Source organism: Lacerta agilis, chromosome 13, assembly GCF_009819535.1.
Source record: "Lacerta agilis isolate rLacAgi1 chromosome 13, rLacAgi1.pri, whole genome shotgun sequence".
Classification (NCBI taxonomy): Eukaryota; Metazoa; Chordata; class Lepidosauria; order Squamata; family Lacertidae; genus Lacerta; species Lacerta agilis.
In genome coordinates this window covers 12,574,713-12,596,211 of record NC_046324.1, presented here as the reverse complement: position 1 = coordinate 12,596,211, position 21,499 = coordinate 12,574,713, and the positions used below count along the sequence as shown (strand labels likewise).

Genomic DNA, 21,499 nt, shown 5'->3' with positions numbered 1-21,499 from the left:
CTTAAAAGTGAAAAAGTATACAGCCTATTACTGAAAGCAATAATATTGCTTAGCACTAACACTTTGCAGTGTTTAAAAGTACCTACATACATTAAGTAAAATAGAAACATAGTCACCCCACCCCACCCCAAACATCTCCCCCCCCGCCCACCTCTTTCCCCCTTTTTCTTCCTAATGTCTCAACAAATGAAACTGATTTGTAAAAATGTTACTTCGAAAAAAATACGAGACAGAGAGAGAGACATTGCACATACTTTTGTGAATCAAGAAAATCTTTAATAAAAAAACACAATAAAAAAATAAAAGTAGGGCCGAGCTGAAAGTTTGACTTTGTGAACTTCAGGCTCAAAATTTGAAGAGCAAGGGGTGAAGCTACATTTAACAAGAAATTACATTTAACAAGTAAATAACAAAAACACCTGCCCCCAAGTGAGAAAGCAAGGCCCCCAAAATGATTGCAAGCTTTCACACTCCACAAAAAACCCCACCAAAATGCCAGTACCCCTGAATATCTTGCCAAATTTACTGTGCATTTGTGTGTTTATGAGTTTTTTTTTTATCCCTCCTCAAATTGTCTCAGTAACCCATAAAACTATTCTGTGAGGTAGGCTAAGACTGAGAGGTAGCTGCGTGCCAGAAGTATCTATTTCTGGTGAGCACTGAACACAGTCCAGCCATTTAGAGCCAACCTAGAAATGTGGGGAAGCCACATCTATAAATTATGCCCACGTCTGCCCTGTTTCCATAGAACATTGGGGTGGGGTTTCTACCTTTTTAATATGAAAAACAACATGCAGGGTAAGAAAATGAAACCCAAGTCCTCCACCATCCCTTCTTGTGATCTGTTTACAGTCTTCTTTCTGCCTACGTCCTGTCTACTGTTAATTATCCGTGGTCCTTGCCCATGCTTCCTAGGGATGGTGGCACTTGTAACTCAGCAATATCTGGAGGGCTAAAGGTTCCTCACTATTCTCTTCAAGCAGCAGAGCTCGGCAAGGCTTCCTTCCTCTGTACGCTGCTTTTCATATCAAAAGTAGACCTTCTTACAAGTGTGTACCGTTGCCCTGCTGCAAGGGTGGGGAATCTCTGGCCCGCGCAGCAATCTTGGCCTGCCAAAGTATCCAATTTGGCTTGCAAGGCCATTTTCCCCAAACCCATGCCCACCTGTCCATCATCGTTGGTGATGTCAGCTGATGGGTGGGAGAACAAGGTTTAATTTTGCATTGGCTGTATGCCGTCTTCCCATCAGGGAACAGGATCATGCAGCCAAGGCAGCAGAATATATAAAGCAGATGAACGGGGATTAAAGTGCTTCTCCAAAGCAGTGTTTGAAGCAACACATGCGCTTCTGTGGGTGATGTGAGGCCCCCATGTTCCTGTTTCAGCTGAAATGGGAGCACAGGGCCTGCCTTAAAATGCTTCTCAAAAGTGCTGTTTGAAGCAGCCACACTCCTCTTTCATTTAAAGGAGAAAGGTGTGTGTGTGTGTGTATGCTTCAAAAGCACTTTTGCAAAAGTCTTTAAGAAGGCCCCAGTGCTCCTAAATCAGGCTAAAATGGGAGCATGGGAGCTGCCCTAAAACTTCTGCGAGTCTCATTGTGTTCCTCTTGTAAACTTCTGAGATTGGGAATGAAAGGGAGAGGAGGGGAGACTTGCAAGGCCATGCATTTAATACGTGGGTGGGTGGGCTTTTCAAATTTGGCTCGTTGAGCTTAATCCTGATAAGGACCTGGCCTGTGCAGAATTGCTGCCCATCAATTGCTGCCCTATTGTATTTTGTTTGGCCTTTAAGACGCTATGCTACACTACTCTCAAATAGTAAACTAGTTGTTAGCTTCAGATAGAAATATAGGGAGAGAAGCCATGATTTCAGATGAGACCCGAGGAACCACGTGGAACTTCAGTATACTTCCAACAGTTTTGTAAAAGGACCACCTGCCCTTCTCGACAGGTGGCACTCACTGTGAGATAAATCTAGAGGTTTTATGTGTTTTTTTTAGTGTTTTTTACTGGATGGTGCCAGAGATTTATGGGGTCGGTCTATCTATCTTTCAGAGAGATATTGTAGGGGTAAGGCCTCTATTCAGGGGCATCTTATATTCAGAACAAACGACAAATGTGTGTTTTTGACTTCCAGGGGTTTCTTCCACCTGCCTGCACAGTACGTTTTATTCATTCATTTCTGAGCATTTACATCCTCTTCTGTCTGAATATAAGAAGGGTGGCTTTGATCTCTGGATTAGAAAGTGTAACCATCACCAGAATCCCTTGTCATACTGGTTTTATTTTGTAAAACTACTCACAGAAGCAGAAAGCACCAGTTGTGTTGTGTTACATGACTTAATGTGCATCTTGCATTAGCAGAAGTCTTAGGTTGCGTACTTACTACCATTCACTTGGCTGCAGCATGCTCCCACTTCTGGTGTTTGACGGCCTGTGCAGATGACGTTAGCCACGATCCACATCTGTCCTGTAGTTTCATGAGAAATATTGCAGCATACAATGTGTTTTCCCTCAAACCAGCTTTCATCTGATCTTAAAACGTGAGCCACATTCACTTTGCAGTTAAGCTGAGTTGCCTATATTTGAGATAGCCATTGAGCTTGCACAGATGACAGCTTGCTTAATGGGATTTGTGGTGCCTGTGTGTTGTAGACAGGTAATGTGCATTGGGAGGGGGAAAAAATCCCTGGCCCCCATCTCTGGTGTGCACAGCAAATGTAACTTGAAACACAGTAGGGAGAAATTACCTTGCAACGTTTTAAGCCACTAATCTGTACAGAAATGTGTCAGTTTGGGAAGCAATGCTACATCAATGGAAACTTATTCATTTTGCTGCCTTTTTATTATTTTTCCTCATTCTGGAAAATAAAAAAGACTGCTGTATATTTTTGGACTGCTAATTGTAATTGCGAAGAACAAAACTAAATACTCGCCCCACCCCTTTGTTATGGGCTTAGTTTTGTGTTTTGGATTTGAGTGTGCATAATAAATTACTCCAGAAACAATTCTTGAACATTACTTTGTTGTTGTTTGATTACTTTCCAGCTACAGGAATTGAAAAGTGGGTCAATTGCAAGAACAAAATAGGTTTTGAAAAGATTCAAGTTTTTTGTTCTCAAATGTGGGTTTTCAGATACTTTTCAAAAGCATAAGGGAGATCGGTGCCCAATTCAGAGGGGCTCCTTGTCTTCTTGCAAAGTTGCTTGGCAGAAGGAGATTCAGAGAGCCAGTGTGGTGTAGTGGCTAAGAGTGGTATACTTGTAATCTGGTGAACCGGGTTCGTGTCTCCGCTCCTCCACATGCAGCTGCTGGGTGACCTTGGGCTAGTCACACTTCTTTGAAGTCTCTCAGCCCCACTCACCTCACAGAGTGTTTGTTGTGGGGGAGGAAGGGAAAGGAGAATGTTAGCCACTTTGAGACTCCTTCGGGTAGTGATAAAGCGGGATATCAAATCCAAACTACTCCTCTTCCTCTTCTTCTTCTTCTTCTTCTTCTTCTTCTTCTTCTTCTTCTTCTATTGTTTTGCTTTCTGTTAGGGACTGCAAAACCTGGGAAAGGGGAGAGATAAGGACCTGGCAGGCCATTAAACTTGCCTGTTGGGTTGTGTTCAGCTAAGTGGGTCACAGGTTGCACAGGCCCGAATGAGGATAATGATTTCCAAATGGTGAGTCAGGCATTTGGACTCCTGTGAATAAGTTTCCAGGCTCCAAATATTAGATGGTGATGCACCAAGAAATGCAAGCCCAGTGAAATCCCTGGTTAGGAGGTGCTCCAGTGGAAAGGCAGCTAAGTTGATTAATCCTCTTGGGCAAAACATTTAGGAACCCACCAAAGTTGGCTTAGGAGTCTCATTTAAAAAAAACAACAACCTTGTACTTCAACTAGTGTACAATAATTGTAGATAATTTTAACTACGATACAGGTATATCTGCTGAGGAAGCTTTTAAAATAAGAAAAGCAGCAAATAGCAATTTGGGATTATGCTGAGTCTATCTTTTGCTTTATTAAAAAGTGCAGAATTCTGTATTTTGGTGCTAATTTAATTTAATTTCACACTGGACATGATGCAGCTAAAGTTAGTTGCTTCTACATCATAATTTTATGCACACCTAGACCAGAATAGTCTGCTATCAGCAGTGCTTGGAAAGTAACTTTTAAAAGGAACTAGATGTAGTTGAAGTTCATCCTGTCCAAAAAGGAACTAGCTACAGTTCAAAATAATATTTTGCAAGCTGCTATCTTTCAGCCTAAGTTTCTCTATCTATTAAATAAAATTAATATGATCCTGACCTGAAGGACTGTAAGGATCCTAGGTGAAGAGTTACCGGTAGATATTAGGAGCCTTATGTATATGCCTGTTTAATGTACTGAAAAATATTCTTAATATTCTTTTTTTTTTACAGTGCCTGACTTTTTTTTAAAATACAGTTCTGTGGACTGCTGCTTTGCTGAACATAATGAATTCCATGTAGGAAGCATGTGATGCTGGGAAGGTCACAGGGGTTAGATTTATGTTGCCACGAACATTTAGCATTCATTGAAGGCAGATTCAAGTAGGCACATATATATTCTAGTTTCAATTGTCAGACCTTTTAGGAAATTCATAGTTAAGAAAAAGGAGATTATTGCCGGGGGTGTGTGGGGAATTAAAGCTGAGTTGTATTTTAGTCTTTGGAAACGGCAAATACTTAAAATTTCAAGTCCAGATCATGTGTCTGGGGCTTTCATTGATTTTGGCAACCTGACTTGAAGCTTGTGTCTTTTCCAAGCAATCTACAAAACTGAGTGTGTGTGTGTGTATGTGTATGTGTGTGTGTGTGTGTGTGTGTATATATATATATATATATATATATATATATATATCATATTACATCTAAAACTTGCTGCTGGTTTTAGATGCTGTAATACCCACCATTCCCAACAATTTTAGCAAAATTTCTGACACGATTTGGACATAATAATTTTATTTTCCACCAGTGCCTTTTGGGGGTGGGGTGGGTTGGGGAGTGAAGTGAAGTAGTCTATTCGGACAGCTTGAAGTTTGGATGGTTAAATGGTATTTCGTTATGTGGGTGTTTCGGCTGTGATTTGGAAGTCCAGGAATGTTGAACATCTATGAAAAAAATGCAACATACTTATAAAACCAAGGTTCCCTGTGCTCCACCCAGCTCTGCTGTTCTTCCTACCCAGGGTGGCCCTGCCCTCTGCCTGCCCTTCAGAGCCAGTGCATCGTGCAAGGCTGGGCCTCAGTGGCGGCAGCTTCTCCTCCTCCTCCTCACCTGCTCTCCAATAACCCCTATGAACTGCCCAAGGGAGGAGGCCAGTAGCGGTGGCTATGGAGAGGCAATGGGATGCCTCCTCGCAGCCGCCACTGCTACCACTGCTCAGGACAAGCTCCTCCTCCTCCTCCTCGAGCTCGGTGGTGCCACTGGCAGGAGAAATAGGGACATTCTGGGATCAAATCAGAAGCCAGTGTGGCTTTCATAATTCTGGGACTGTCCCTGGAAAATAGTCAGGCTAACATAAAGGCCCTGCATTGGACTGGAATAAATGACACTGTTATCTGTTGGATTTAAACCATAAAACCTGGGAGAGCAAATTATTTTTTTACAGCTGACTTGATACTGTACTTTGTTTTTCAATGTCCCTTAATCTGATTTGTATATTATGATAAATATATTGCTCACTTGAATTATACAAGAGTTCCAAGTCAATACTAATAGATCTGATTTTGCTTTGTATGCGTTGGAACTGTCTGGTTTTACAAGAGTCCTTAAGTAAGTCAGATATCAGACTTGAAGGTTGGCAAAGAAAATGGCAACACAACCAGTGTTTTCTAGTGCTATCCAACACCCAATATTCCTTTGTGTGTATACCTAGTTCTCCACACATCGTCTCATACTTGATTGAACTTGGGAGCCTCAGGATACGTCTCAAGAAACTTGAGTCTATCTTGTCTAAATCACTATTATATGCTTGTATCCAATCAAGTTCCGTTATTAGATTCAGAGAAGGATTTTGTTCTACACAAATACAACCGTTTCCCCCAGCTTGGGTCAGGGGTTGTATTGGTAGATCTACTAGGTTCATTCTTGGAGCACAGGAAGGTAAACCTCCCTCCCTTTCTTGGGCTTCTTCATCTGATATTCCTTAGCCCTGAGGAACTTCTATAGATTTCAAATGGTTGTGGATATTGGATCTATTATCAGTCTCTACCTCTGATTCTTTGATCTCGTTCAATATGTGGCTCATAGAGTCAAGAATATCGATGACTGTTTGTTGCCCTTCCTGAGGGAGGTTCCTGTAGGAGCTAAGAAAATCACCTTCCAAGGGGTTCATGAAATGCTCAAATGCCTGGGATTGTTTGTTCGGAGAAATCAGCTGATCCTTTTGACCCTCCTGGTTATATTGCTGTTGAGGATGGTTCTGGCCATGTAGCTTACAAATATCAATAGTAACTCAGTCCCTACCCTCAGGATACCCAAGGAAAAAGGAAGGAAGGGAGGGAAGGAAGGAAGGAAGGAAGGAAGGAAGGAGAAGGGGGGAAAGTAAGCTCAGTCATCAGTTCTTCAGATTACAGTTCTTAAAACGAATGGAAGCAGTTCAATAGCCCTGCTTCTCACCTCTCCCTCTGCCCTGCAGCCTGGTGGAAAGGCAGTTGATACACGACTGCTGGGGAGAGTGAAATGCAGCTGGTCTCTTAGCACAGGCAATGGAATAGTGCTGTTTCCCTTCTCTCTTCTCTTCTGCAGCCTGTTGGGGAATCTGCCCTTGCTGCCGAAAAGGTTGGCTGAAAAAATAAACACACAAATGCCAGAATCTAATATTTCCAGGGTCATGATTCCTGCAAATGGCTTCGCTAGCTCAGTCTGTTCCATAGATTACTTTGGAGCAATTGTTGTTCATTAGCACTGTGCCTAGTTTAGATAAAAACCTGCCAATAGTCTGAGGTTCAACAATCTCTACAGTTGTTTTAGGCTACTTCCACTTTTCCACTGGTCTCAGTAGTTAATGTCAAAGGAACTTTTTTCAGTTGTGGCTTTAATAGCTTGAGACTTAGAGACACACATAATTTTTTCTCAGTTTTAATATTTATAGAAGTAAATAAGACCACATGTTTTTGTACAGGTTTCAGGCAGCTGTGGGCAACTGATCTCTAAAATTAGTTCAGGTGAAAATAGTTCCGGAACTCTTTGAAGGCACATCTTTATTAGAAGGCATTGATACTGGGATGGGGCACATTTGTTCAGCCCAGGGACCACATTCGTTCATGAGTAATCTTTCAAGGGCCACATGCCAATTGTAGGTGGAGCCAGAGGCAGAAAAGTAGCTGGGGACAGATGCAAAAGCTTGTGGAACAATGGACGACCTTTTCACAGTAGGCTGCATTCCAGCTTTGCAAAAGCCAGTTTTCTACACCCACCAACCTTCTCTTCTATATTCCCTCTACAGACAACCAAGAAGCATTATTATAGTTCAAGGAACATTTTGCAGGCAAAATGCTCAACAAGGGCATGGAGTAGGGCCTTGTGAGTGGCGTGGCCTGTGGAGAGGGGGCTACAGTCTAGGGAACATTCTTAGGAGCCAGATAGAGAGGCCTAGAGGAGTGGTTCCAATTAGCCAAGCCATGGACCCCCTACTTTTGTAAATGTTGATATTTCTGTAGTAGTTTTTGTTATGGAATAGTGCTGCCATACCCTCCAACATGTCCCATCACAAAACTGGGCCACGGGTCTTCTAGGCTTCACTCCTGTGTGAGTCACATAACCCGCACGAGAACGCAACACCCACAAATACATGGTTTTAGGTGACACAATCTCGTGCGAGACGCATGTCCGACCACAGTCTCTCACATTTTTGAATGTTGTGTTCTAGTGTGAGGGCATGGTCCCTCAAAACGCGATGTCCCTGGCAGTTGACAGATATGTGACATGGACCCCCTGGGGTCTACAAACCACCACTTGGGAACCACTGGCCTCAAGGTTCTCCCTCCCCTCTGAAAACAAGAGATCAGTGTGATATTTCTAGTTACCATGGGGATTTTTTTTATATTCAAGTACAAATGAAACCCTGATCAAGTGGATGTGACAGGTTTATTGTTACTTAATATATACTGTCAGCCTTTCCACAAATGTACCCTAGCAGAGGAATGTGTCCAAGAGCTTGGGTCTCAACTACCTACATCTATTTTGTGTAAATGTTTAATTGTTTTGTTTTTTTTTTAATGTTTTTAGCTGTTCCTATTTTTATCTGTAAGCCACCTTTAGTCCCTGTCAGGGAAAATGGCAGAGTATAAATAAATGCATAATAATAATGTAATAGAATGGGAATTTATTGCCCTATAGCACATCATATTCACAAGGAAGATGTTTCAAGGTTTTAATAGGTAGGTGTAGTATTGGGGTGTAGAGACTAGTGTAAAAGAAAATATACTTAGGCAGTGTTGTTGTTGTTTTTCTGGTGGGACGCAGGGGTGCGCATACCCCTAAACATCTTGTGAATCTACGTTTGGCCTCATTGAGGGACAGTACAGTATTTCAATATGAGTAGTGAAATGAGAGTACCCCTAAACATACATACATATATATATATATATATATATATATATATATATATATATATTAGAAAAAAAGCACTGTACATAGGCAAACTGATATATCACAACTCAACCAAAGATTTGGTGTGTTTATAGTTTGAAAATGGAACTCAATGAAAATGTTCAATCTAGCATTCTGCAAAGTCTTTTGCATAGTGATTCCCCTTTCTTTTGAACCAGTCGGAAGGATGTACAAAGAAGTCACTAGCCCACTTAAAAAAACAACTAGCCAATATGTCCATACTTACTTTTGTTGTGTGGCCTGACAGGTGAGAGGGTGAGAGGATGGGACAAATTTTGTAAAGTTTCTTTGCACATTTGTTCACATTTGGAGGCAATTTTAACTTGCCACTGGGGGCAAGTAACTATGAACAAGTCTAAGGAAAACTGAAGATTGGATAAAGGGAGGGAGAAAACATAGAGCAAGTAAGAGCATAACCTTTATTTGAACCGACTAGTGCTTAAATTCCTGGAGAGAGTGACTTTATGTGTGACCTAATCTCAAATACTAACTGAAATTTATGACACTCAGAAGCTTGCATCTGGCAATTCAGTTGATCCAAATTTATTTTATGCAACTAAATTTATAGGCCACTTAATAATAAAATTAAGAAGTTTACATTAAACAGTACACACACACACACACGTCTTACATGATTATTATTATTTTTTTAAGGGGGCAGGAAAACAGGAAAAAGCCATGGGCAAAAAAAAGTCTCATGAAGGCCTCCAGAGCCGAGTAAGCAAGGGCAGAGATCTTCAGAGCTCTTTCCATGGTGGGAAAACCCAGCACAGAATTATCTTTTAAGTTCTCTGCCTTGCTTATTGGGCTGTGGGAAGTTCTTGCACAGGTTCTGGAGGCCTTTGCAAGATCTCAGAAAGATTTTGTACAATCTCCGGAAGGTAAGATTGTTCACATGGGGGCGGCTTTATACACTGCCCCCTGGAATCTAAACCCCCCCCCCCAATATGCAGTCCTACTGTATAGTTCATTGGGACCAACTGAGCCTCTGCTAAGGGCCTCCTCCACTGTACACTTTAAAATGGCATGGTTTCTCAAAGTGTTTGATACTGAGGTCAGTCAGTCGGGACTGTACAGGGAGTAAATAAAGTGTGTTGAAAGTGGATGAAAAAGGGCCTAAAGGTGGAAATTCTTATGTGGTAGGCTTGCCATATTTCAAAAAGTAAAATTCCTGACACCCCCGCCCCACAGTTGTTGAGCTTTTTGTTGAAATTGTTGAGCGAGCCAGCGAAAATAGGTTATCGAGGTTGACTGAGGCCAGAGGAGAAACAAAGTTTATCTTTCTCCTGCTCCTTTTTTTTATTTACTTGGGGAGCCCTGCATGCAGAACCGTGTGTGTGTCCCCTGTTTGTGTCTGTCTGTCTGTCTGTGCCAGGGCTCCCTTTCCCTGCCCTGCCCCTCGTGCCTCTACGTGGGCAACTTGGGGAAGGTGAAGGCGGCATAGTAGAAAATGGCAGTTGAGGAAGGGGGAAGTGTGGGCACACACAGACTGGCCCCACGTGCCCACACCTGCCATTTGTGCCCTTCGGGGCAGCCCTGGAGACAGACAGACAGAGATGCTAGTAGTTTGGGGCTGTGCAATATGATGCGGGGTCTGTGTGTGAAATATCCCACCCACCGCCATATGTCCAGGAAATCTCTTAAAATTCAACATACACACCCCCGGGCATCATTTTAGGCATCTGATTACTGTACATGTCTGGAAAAAAAACATAAATGGCAAACCTATTATGGGGTACAATGCAAACAAAACAAACAAACAAAACAAACAAACAAACAACGTAATTAAGGAAATATGAGCCTAAGAAAAGGCTCAGACATATACAGAGGATACCTTCCTTGCTAATGCATTTCATAAGCTGATTTTACACCACAACAGTTTCCCTTATTTATTTTATTCTTAGTAATGGTGACTAATGATAAATAAATCTTAATTATATATTGATATTTCTTTACTTTGTCTCATATACATTCCCAATAATCTGGGTTGGGGTCCATGGCAACTTTATAAGCTCATCTTATAAATTTGGGAACCCCTTGATGTAAAGTGAGAATGTAAGAGTTATATTGGCAACTACATAGGTGCACCTGTGAAGGATTTGGGCTTGGAGGGGGGATGCTTGTGTTTGCCCTGTGTACTAGCGTGTGAAAAACATTTTAAGGGAAAATATCTGTTCTTTGTGAGGGCGATGAATAAAGGAATAAAGCAGGCTTCCTCAACCTTGGCCCTCCAGATGTTTTTGGCCTACAACTCCCATGATCCCTAGTTAGCAGGACCAGTGCTCAGGGATGATGGGAAATGTAGTCTCAAAACATCTGGAGGGCTGAGGTAGAGGAAGCCTGGAATAAAGGAAGGCCCAGAAAAGAAGGAGAGAAGGTGACAAATGTTGGTTTGAGGAACAAAGAGAGCTTGTGTGTGAGAGTGTGTATGTGCGTGCAGGGGAGCTCGCCATGCCACTGTTTTGTTGTTGCCGTGGGAGAATGGAACAAAATACAAGTGAATATTTTATTAACGGCCTAGTTTAATTTTGTCTCTCGGATAAATAGTTCGCCGTACCATAAACAAACCAAATCAGATGTGTTCCACATGCCCTCTCGTTTAGCTGCAGACAAAAGGTTGCCCACAGTTAAATGCTTTGTGCCTACGTATCACTGAAAGTTGCCCCTAATTAACTTGGTTGTAAGCTACAGCCCTTTAGGATCTGTTAGACTCAGTGGTAGGAAAAATAATAAGCGTATTCTTTTATTAATATAAATATTGTGCTCTAGGCAAGATTAATCAGGGAAGGGTTAGGCAAACGTGCCACTAAAGAGAGAGTGCTACTGTTTTTCCTGTTGGGCCAGGATCCTTTACAGTTCCCTACAGATCAGAAAGAGTCTGTTTCCTTATCGTATGAAATGTGAGGAGTCCTCATATATGCAGTTTGGGAGATGCACACAGAACAAGACTGCGAAGTTACACAGGGCTGTGATAAATATGGCAGCCGGAACCTCATTTAAGCCTTTGTCTCAGGCCTGTTTCCCCCTTTTTGGAATAAGAGGCAATGGCACTCAGAAGTCCATTTATCAAATCAGGAAGTGCTCCTTGCCTTCCTTCAATTTTAGGGACATAATTTATTGACTTCCCTTTCCCCCTTTTCTGCTATACACTTGCTTTTGTACTGCAGTGCAGAAATTTGTTTGTTTCTTTACTGTCCCATACCTGCAGGTCTCAAGGTGGTTCACAGGGTAAAATCACGCTATAAAAACACAGAATTAGCAGGACCAGAGTTGAAAGGATGCCTGCTTCTATGTGCCAGGGGAGGGGGGGGGGATGAGGGGAGTGTGCAGAGTTATCTGCCAAGTTCTTATATTGTTGCTTTGAGTTCGCATCAGTGAAATTCACCCCCTGATTTAATATACTGATGATGTTTCCTTGTTCTGATCCAGATTATAGGACAGGCCCGTGCTTCACTTTGGTAACCAATCAGATGTGCCAGGGGCAGCTCAGCGGGATAGTCTGCACGAAGACCCTCTGCTGTGCGACTGTCGGGAGAGCGTGGGGCCACCCCTGTGAAATGTGTCCAGCTCAGCCTCATCCTTGTCGCCGGGGCTTCATTCCAAACATACGGACAGGAGCCTGTCAAGGTACGGTACAGTAGGAGCTGCTGAAATTTTTATTAATAGAATGAATGCAACCGAGCTTCATCTGCGGACTGAAATTGTAGAGAAAGCCGTGGAAAGGAGTGTCAGATCTATTAGTTAAAGCATCTACGGAGTAGTGCTCTTGTAAATTGCAATGGCATTTGTAAAACTTGCAAGGGAGAGGCAGGGATCTTGCTGAATTTCTTTGGAGCCAAAAGGTTCTTTCATAAGGAAAGTAGCTCCATTCTGCAATGCTACAGGAAGATAGAACAGATTTTGGCGATGCCACAGTAAAATTGTTTATTTTAACGTTTTGCAACCGGAACTTGTTGATAATTCTCTTTAGAGAGATTCCTCTAATATGCGACGGCTCTTAGGTTGCGCTGTTTATAACAGCTTGCTATGTGTCTTAAGTAATATAGTAAATAAACATAAGTTGCTTATGTCCATTAACTTCAGCAGGTCTACTCTGAAGTAATGCTTAGTTGAATACCACTCCATCAAGATATTTCTTTCTTTATTCTTTAGCACGCCTCACAACCAAAAGCGCTTACACTGCTTTTGGCTTTTATTGTTATACATATACAGCTGTATAAATTCTTTTATTGCCTGCATGTCTGGCAGGAAGCAGGAGAAAGTTAAAAGGGACAGTTGCTATACACTAAATTGTTGTGGATTTTATATTCCCAGGACTGCATCTTTGGGAGGATTTGTTTTAGACCATTCTCTAAAATATTGTCTAATGAGGTACAGTAGTTAGTGGGTCTAGAAGAGATAAAGATTAACCAAAGTAGTATCAGATTTATAATCTAAAGATTCCCATGATGAACTGAAGGCAGTCTATTGTTTTAGAAAATTTGGATATGGTTTAGCAAAACCAAGCCCTTTCTATTATCTTTAAACAGCTGGGGCTGCTCTATAAACTACAGAAACAACTTCCATACAATTTGTGTGGTTATGTTCTAACCTTTCATTGTCCTAAACTAGCATATTCTCCTGTCTAATGGGCCCTGTCTAATAGCAGTAAGCAGTCATGGCTTCCCACAAAGAATCATGGGAATCCCATCACAGAGCTACAATATCCAGAGTTCCATGGAAAAAAGGATTGACTGTTAAATCACTCTAAGAATTGTAGGCCTGTGAGGAGCTCCTCAGGATTCTTGGTGGAAGTCTTGACTGTTTAAAGTGGTATGATACTCTTTCAAGGGGATAGGTTCCCTTAACACAGCTCAGCACCCTTTACGAAATACAGTACACAGTATTCTTTGAGTATGCTTAAATTGGCATGATAATGCTATAAATGTTTAGTGCAGATAGGGCCAAAAGTCTAGCATATTGAGAACATTGCCCAGTCAATAATTGCCGTGTCCTGGAATAGCCAACGGCTCCTTTTACTTATGGAGCCAGTCTTCATGTAAATTTTTTTTAAAAATGGAATATACTCAAACAGCAATTTTAATTGAGAGTTATTTAAGCATACTGTGATTTATGTATGCATAGTCAACATGGAAGCGACAATCAGGAGCAGAGTTTTGTGCCCTGGTTTTGTGGAGAAACTGGCCATGCACCATTAACAATTGGATGACATTATCCATACAGGTACTTTTTGTACTTGAGGACAAAATGTTAAGTATGAACTGGCTCTATAATAAAGGATGACATTGGGTTTTACTTTTCTTTTACATGCTTGATGGAATACTGACCATAGGATGCTGAGCAAGAGGCCTACCCTCATATATTTTGTACCCCATGTAGTTTGATGGTATAAAGTTAAATACAACAATGGCTGAAATTTCTTTGTGTTACTTTTTTAAATAGAAAGTACTTAGGGAGCTATACTAAATTAATCTTTTTTTTTAACTTAATAATTTCCAAATAAATTGGACTTTCTTCCAGGCAAGAAACCTTACAAGATGATGTGGGAACAGTGAATTTGTTTTTAATTTTTGTGTGGTCAGATTGTTAACAGTTCTTTTTGTGTGTGTGGTTTTTCTCCCCCACTCCTTTTGCATGATAGATGTGGATGAATGCCAAGCTATCCCTGGAATCTGTCAAGGGGGAAATTGCATTAATACTGTTGGATCTTTTGAGTGCAAGTGCCCAGCTGGACACAAGTTTAATGAAGTGACACAGAAATGTGATGGTAAGTCCTTTCAGAACCTTTGTTTGAAAATAAGGGGAAATGTTTTCACATTTGAAGCAAACAGTATTTCAAATATTTCTTCACACAAATATGGAAATATAAATTACACAAAGGGAATTTCAGTATTATCTCTCTCTGTGCATAAAATCTGTTGCATTCCTATCCTTTCGTGACTCTTTCATTTCCCCCCAGTATTTTTATGTGAGTGGCTGGGGAAACCCAGCCAAATGGGCATGGTATAAATACAACAACAACAACAACAACAACAACAACAACAACAACAACAACAACCCACCACCACCACCACATCTAGACTAGTATAACAGTAGCAGTAGGTCAGAATTAAATGAATATTTTTATTTATAACTACCGGTACGTGAAAGGTTGGAACAGGAGAAAGCTGTGCTGAAGCATTTTATATCCCCATAGCTCTCCCCATATTGCACTTTCTCTTTGGCCATTATTGATACATAAAGGAAAGGCCATGCAAATGATACTTTCTCTGCCTTCTCTTGCCCACTCCACATCACATAAATTTAGGTAAAAAGGTAAAGGTAAAGGACCCTTGGATGGTTGAGTCCAGTCAAAGGCGACTATGGTGTTGAGGCGCTCATCTCGCTTTCAGGCCAAGGGAGCCGGCGTTTGGCCACAGACAGCTTTCCAGGTCATGTGGCCAGCAGGACTAAACCGCTTCTGGCGCAACGGAACACTGTGACAAGTGCCAGAGCACCAAGAAATGTTGTTTGCCTTCCCACCACAGCGGTACCTATTAATTTACTTGCACTGGCGTGCTTTCGAACTGCTAGGTTGGCAGAAGCTGGGACAGAGCAACGGGAGCTCACTCCGTTGCGCGAATTCGAACCGCCAACCTTCTGATTGGCAGGCCCAAGAGGCTCAGTGGTTTAGACCACAGCACCACCCACGTCCACATAAATGCGCATGCATATTCTCAGACAGTATCTCTCTTTATTTCAATCAATCCCATTCTTTCCTCTCTGAAAACCCACAGATCGTACTGTACTCCTCCATCCCAATAAAGTAACATTTTGCATGGGCTGTGCTTCATAACTTATTTAACATCATAGCTCATTCAGCAGTGTACATGTGTTTCAATGGGTTTATTTAGAAGAAGGAATGAAAGTGTTCCCTTTGGTAAATTATTCATGAAGGTCAATGGGAACTATACATAAATAAAGCACAAACCCTTTCAAGGCTGTAATATTACACAGCTCATCCTGAATGTAAGACCCCTTTAAGACTGCAAATTGGGTGCCATATAACAGAGGAAATATAAATCTAGGTAAAATAATAATATTTATATAACAACTCCTTTGTCATCTTATGTAAACCAATTTGCAACAGACAAATACGGTTTTCATTCTGTCTACCAGTGGTGTTGGCAAAAGGGCAGCCAAAGGTAGAAGTTGCAACTTCTCAAACACAGGAATCACTGGTAGTGTTTCTAGAGTTAAATTCAGTCACATCTTGATTCAAAAACCAGTTAAACCGGATTATGTGGAATTGAGATACAGTAATTTAGCCCCATTGGTTTAAATCTGTTTAAATCTAGATTCTCTTGTTTAATGGGTTGTGGATAGGAGTGTCAGGATTTGGAGAGTAAGGGTGGATCTAGACACAGGTTAAAAACACTATAAATAAGTCAGAAATTAAATCATTACAACAAAAAAGCCTATGTAAAAATCCATATAAACTCATTTTTGCTCTCTGGCACCATCTGGTATTGGGATGTTTATAACACATTCAAAACGTATTATTGTGACGAATGTAGCCTAAGTGGGATGCTAAACTTGGATCTTCCTTAAAGCATTCAGGCTTGCAAAACTGTAATCCTACATGCCACAAAGTGTGTATACAGTGCTGCAGCTATATTTAAGGTCTCTTAGGCTGGATAATATAGGGGAGAACCCACCACTTTTGATAGGTACATGGTGTAGCAGAATGGATGTTGTGTTTGAAAACCCTTATTAAGATGTTGGTACATTGGGACAACAATGAAAATTCATTTATTCAATAAGGCGCTTTATATTTGTCTTGGTCAATACTCCATTCATAGGTTTAGCAGATAGAAGTGTAGTTTGAGAAGATGTTAGCACCCCTTTAAAAGCTTGTTGATCTTATAGGAGCATAAAGACTAATGTTAAGTCAGTGTAAGTGCAATTCAAGATATGGATGCTGTATCCTCAATACTTGAATTGTGGGAACAGGGGGGAAGACAGAGGGAACTGTGATGAAGCCTGTAAGTGCCACACCATGCTTCCTTCCAGTTTTACCCAAATCATGTTTTCCCTCTAGCCTTCAAAAATCAGGACCTTAAGGAGACTCTCACAAAAGTTAAAGGGACAGGGGGCTTGACCACATGCGGCTTTACTATGTGTTTGCAGCTTTTTTGTCATGTGGACTTTGCAAATTAAATCAGAATACAATTACTTTCAAGCAACACCAATTGTGAGGGCTTCCCTCTATAATTTCATGTTAACCTAATATGGGGATAATCTGACAGTTTAGGGAAAATCAGGCTCCAAACTGATCTACTCAGGGTCACAGATTATTTGTTCAGTGGATAGATCAGTTGTCACTTTCTGCTACTCTCATGGCCACTACTTTCTCAGTACTTTCATTTCTGTTCTTGGCTGTGTTCATAACTGTTTATGGTGCACTCTTGAATGGAACATAGCTATCTATATATCTATATCTATATCTATATCTATATCTATATCTATATCTATATCTATATCTATATCTATATCATCTGTGGATCCCACAGATTTGCAAAAACCAGAAAACTGCACAAGCAAAACACATTAAAAAACGGTGTGCTGAGAGTTTATAACTCACTGACTATGTGTTTTTGTGCACTTCCTGGGTGGGGATTTTTTTTTTTTTAAAAAAATGCAGGTCACACTAGCACCTATTTGTGCATATGCCCTGTCTTTACTTACCTGGCACAATAGAATCAACAAATTAGAAAACAGGGACAAGCACAAAAGGGAACACCTGTTGGTATGAATGGGAATCAAAGTTGCTCCTCATATATCAAATCACTTATGTACAGGTTTTGGACTACTCCAGTCTAATTTGAATGGGCGAGGCAGGAGTGGATTATCAGCTAAGTAATACTCAAATCTGAACAAGCCCTGGATCTCATCTGCTCTTCCTGTAATTTGAATGCTGTGAATCCCAGCACAAAATACAGGCTGGTTCCATTTCGAACGAGGTTGTCATTGGCTCTCCCTGTTGCCTTTGACTCTTCAAATGTGTTGCTTCACTGGTAGAATTTACCAGAAGCATTCCCTGCTTATGGTATTGAATTCCTGACTGGTAACCTCTGCTGACCTTGACACTATTATTTGCCTCTGATTTGGACAATCCACTATAACAATTAACCTTAGTTCACCAGTGGGGATATGGAAGAGGGTCTTCATGCTTGGTTGTGGAAACATGGAGGCAAGATCACTTGCTGCTTTCTTCCTGAGTGCAGTGCTGGGTGGATTTCGGTTCCTTGAACAGATTCTAACACTCTAGGTGTTCTTATAATCTCAGCAACTAAAATATGAATCCAGTGTAGCAGCTAAATTTTTTGGTATGAACTGAGTCCTGCTTCATTGAGGCATGTGGGGAGGGGGTAGTTGCAAATGGATTACATTCAAGTATTTTCTGACTCAAGTTCCCTACTGTTTATCTTCAAGCTAGTGTTGCCTCTGTTTACAGAGGGTCTGGTCTTATTGAAAGCAAAATCTCCAGGTTTTATTTTAAGGCTGAGCCTAACCCAAACAGCCTTTCACTGTTTATAGTGCTGTTGACATTAATATAAATACCATTGTCATCAGTTTAAGCACTTTGGTTTCATTGAGGTAACGGCAAATATGGCTGATGACTTTCCAGACATTAGCAATAGGAGACAAAAAGTAAGCCCATTAAAAACATTATGTGCTTTTTTAAAAGAGACTGAAATCTATCTTGTGTATTGTCTGCAGCACTATGGTTACTCCCATGACATGACTACTCTCTTGCTCAGGGCTTGATTCCTAGAAAAAGAAAACTATTAGATTTCTTGACATTTGTTAGGAAATGCTACCCTCTGATCTGGTAAATCCCCCTCACCTCAGTTCATGATCTGTGAAGTCTCTCTTTTTACTCACAGGTGAAGAAAATACGCTTAGCATTTGTTCAGAACATGGCTGGATCTAGACACATTAAAAAAACACGATTAAGTTAAACGCATTGTAAACGTCATACGGGGAATCCCATTGGCGAAAGATGGGACTCCACAGCGCCACCAGGTGTCACAGTGTTATGATGCATGTAAAGTGCTTTATCTTTACAAATGTAGCTGAGTCCCATGTTTGCCTATTCTTCTGGGGTTGAACCCTGGCACAAATTAAGCCTAGTTCAACTGCTGCTGCGAATATGTGAAATATTCAGAAAGTGTGAGTGGAGCCTGTGATGTGAACATAAGAGCTCTTCTGGATTAGGCCAAAACCTGCATCTAGCCTAGAGTCCCATTTCCACCCCACCTCTGACCTCCCATAGCCTGTCTTTTGCTTTCAGGAAGCCTTTAAGAAGGGCATGAGGTCAAATAATAGTGATATTCAGTGGTGTCCTGCTTCTGGAGGCAGGCTCACCTTCAGCACTTGTCATAATTGGTCTCATTTAGGCATAAGGTTAAAACCTTTTTTGTTCACCCCAGGCATTTGGAATGTAAACTGAGCTTCTTTTGCTAACTATGCTTAATCTCCTTTCCGACTGTTTCAGCAACCTTGGCAATAACTTGTAAGCTTGGTATTATTAGCACCATGTTCTAACCAACATACATTAAGAAATTAGGAATTGAAAGCCAAGATTGTTGAATTTGGAATTTCTTTGTTTTATGCCTGGTATTATGGTCAAGGGACATGAGGTTTTGTAGGATCCACATGTTGCATCTATTTCCCAATGTGTGGAGCTAGATTTCATTGCAATAGATTTAATTGATGTGACTATAAATATTAAGGGTCATTAATATTCTCATCCGTTCAATTTTCAGTAAAGTTGCTGTTTTGATGGTATTGTTCTAACATGATTGAACCACCTTCTTCTTCTTTTCTTTTTTTAAAAACCTGTAGATATCGATGAGTGCAATACCATCCCTGGAATCTGTGATGGGGGCGAATGTTCCAACACAGTTAGCAGTTACTTTTGCAAATGCCCTTCTGGATATTATACATCCCCAGATGGCTCCAGGTGTATAGGTGAGTAAAAAAATAAAAATGCAAATGTAGACATGGTGGATATGGAAATGCAATGGAAAAATCTGTGAAAAGAAGTACATGGAACCAAACTTATTTGAATGGTTCCAAAGATCTGCTTTGTGGACAGATCTAATGGGCTAGATCATTATTTTTATTTTAAATGAAAGGTTAGAAGACTGAATTGTTTAAAATATTTTTTGGTGTACCTTAATCCCATTGGTGTACCCAATGGGAGCCTTCACAAAATGGCTGTGCATATTTATTAGTATCCCTCCCCATTATTACGTGCTGCAAGATTTGGGCCAGGATTTCGGCTATCGTGCTTCCTTCTTGTAGTTCCCCCTCCTGTAAATGCACATAGAAGTGAACAGAGGAATTGGCAGACTTTTTATTTTATTTTAATGTGTGATGCCCATTGACCTTCAATTTTGAATCCAAAAATCATGTCCAGAAACAGCTGGAGACCCAAGTTTGGGGAAACTCTTCTCTAAATGTTATGGGGTTTTCCACAACCCTTCAGAGTAGACTTGGGGATGTCATGGGGAGTGCATGAGGGAGCGAAGTCCTGCTGTAGTAGCAGTAATCCTAGCGCTCACAAAATTATTTAGTTGAATATTGCCCTGTCATTTAAAGTGTTTCCTGGAATGTTGTCATCTGACTTCCCACTGTAATTTTCACATATTTAGAATGTGTCCCATTTTTTATTTTTTTTAAAAAATGCTTCAGATATTTTAGTTATCATCCTACAACAGGCAGAAATATCACTACTGTGATGGAAGTGCCATCCAGGGATGTCAGAAAAATCCTCCAAATTCACATTTATGCGTTAATTTGGGTGTGGCCCGGTACCTCAAAAGTCCACCCTGGAATTAACAGCCATTACATCAGTTTATGTGGCAAATTAATGACTGTGTTTTTGGCTTCATAAAGAGTTGGTTTTTATTTATAACATAGCAATGTAGAGTACATTATGCTGAAGTTACTGCTTCCAAAGGACACCTCTGATCATTGGCTATGATGGCAACAAATCACCTGTTTTTGGCCATCTCTAGTTATGCAAAGGTCCATTACCCCAAGGAATGGGAATGTGCCAGGTTGTGTACATTCGTACCTTGGAAGTTGAACGGAATCTGTTCTGGAAGTCTGTTTGACTTCCAAAATGTTCGGAAACCAAAGTGCGACTTCTGATTGGCTGCAGGAAGCTCCTGCAGCCAATCGGAAGCCGCAGAAACCCTGTCGGATGTTCGTCTTCCAGAAATAGTTCGCAAACCGGAACAGTCACTTCTGGGTTTGCAGCGTTTGGGAGCCAAAACATTCAAGAACTAAGCTGTTCGAAAACCAAGGTACGATTGTACTTCACAAAAGAAACTGGTTTAACCCACCCTCCTCTTTTTAAGCAGTAATTATTAAAACAGGCACTGCTTGAATATTGTTCCTTAAGTAATGGAAGTGTAATGGAGACATCTAAATGTGAGAGTGATGAACGGCAAAACAACAACAACAACCCAATGCACAATAAATATTGCTGCTACGGGGGTGGTGCTGGTGGAGCCGACCCAGCAAAATCCTACTTACACATGCAACATGGGGCAAGGGAGGGGAGAGAATAAGTCTATGCACAGGACAGTGAGGATGTGACTCCCACAGCTGTAGTGCTACTTACGTTCAACCCATTTGTTTCTGAAATAAAGAGCATTGAGTTTCAAAAGCATGTTGATACTATTCAAAAGCATATGCATTTTTAAAAGTTCACATAGTCATACAGTTCAGCAGCTGGTATGAATAAGGATGCATACTCATGCACCAGTTTTGGCTGTCATAGACCGGGGTATACTAACAGACATAATAAGAGAAGGAAGAGAA

At 41.0% G+C, this 21,499-nt stretch overlaps 1 protein-coding gene across 3 annotated transcripts in view; it reads left to right on the top strand.

Moving 5' to 3' along the window:
• FBN1 (fibrillin 1) overlaps nucleotides 1-21,499 on the top strand; it is a 213,563-nt gene that overhangs the window by 71,096 nt on the left and 120,968 nt on the right. For all 3 annotated transcript variants that reach the window (XM_033167565.1, XM_033167564.1, XM_033167563.1), the window contains exons 7-9: nucleotides 12,050-12,247; nucleotides 14,262-14,387; nucleotides 19,511-19,636. In XM_033167565.1, coding sequence (XP_033023456.1) covers nucleotides 12,050-12,247; nucleotides 14,262-14,387; nucleotides 19,511-19,636 — 450 coding nt within the window. The remainder of the gene's footprint in view (nucleotides 1-12,049; nucleotides 12,248-14,261; nucleotides 14,388-19,510; nucleotides 19,637-21,499) is intronic.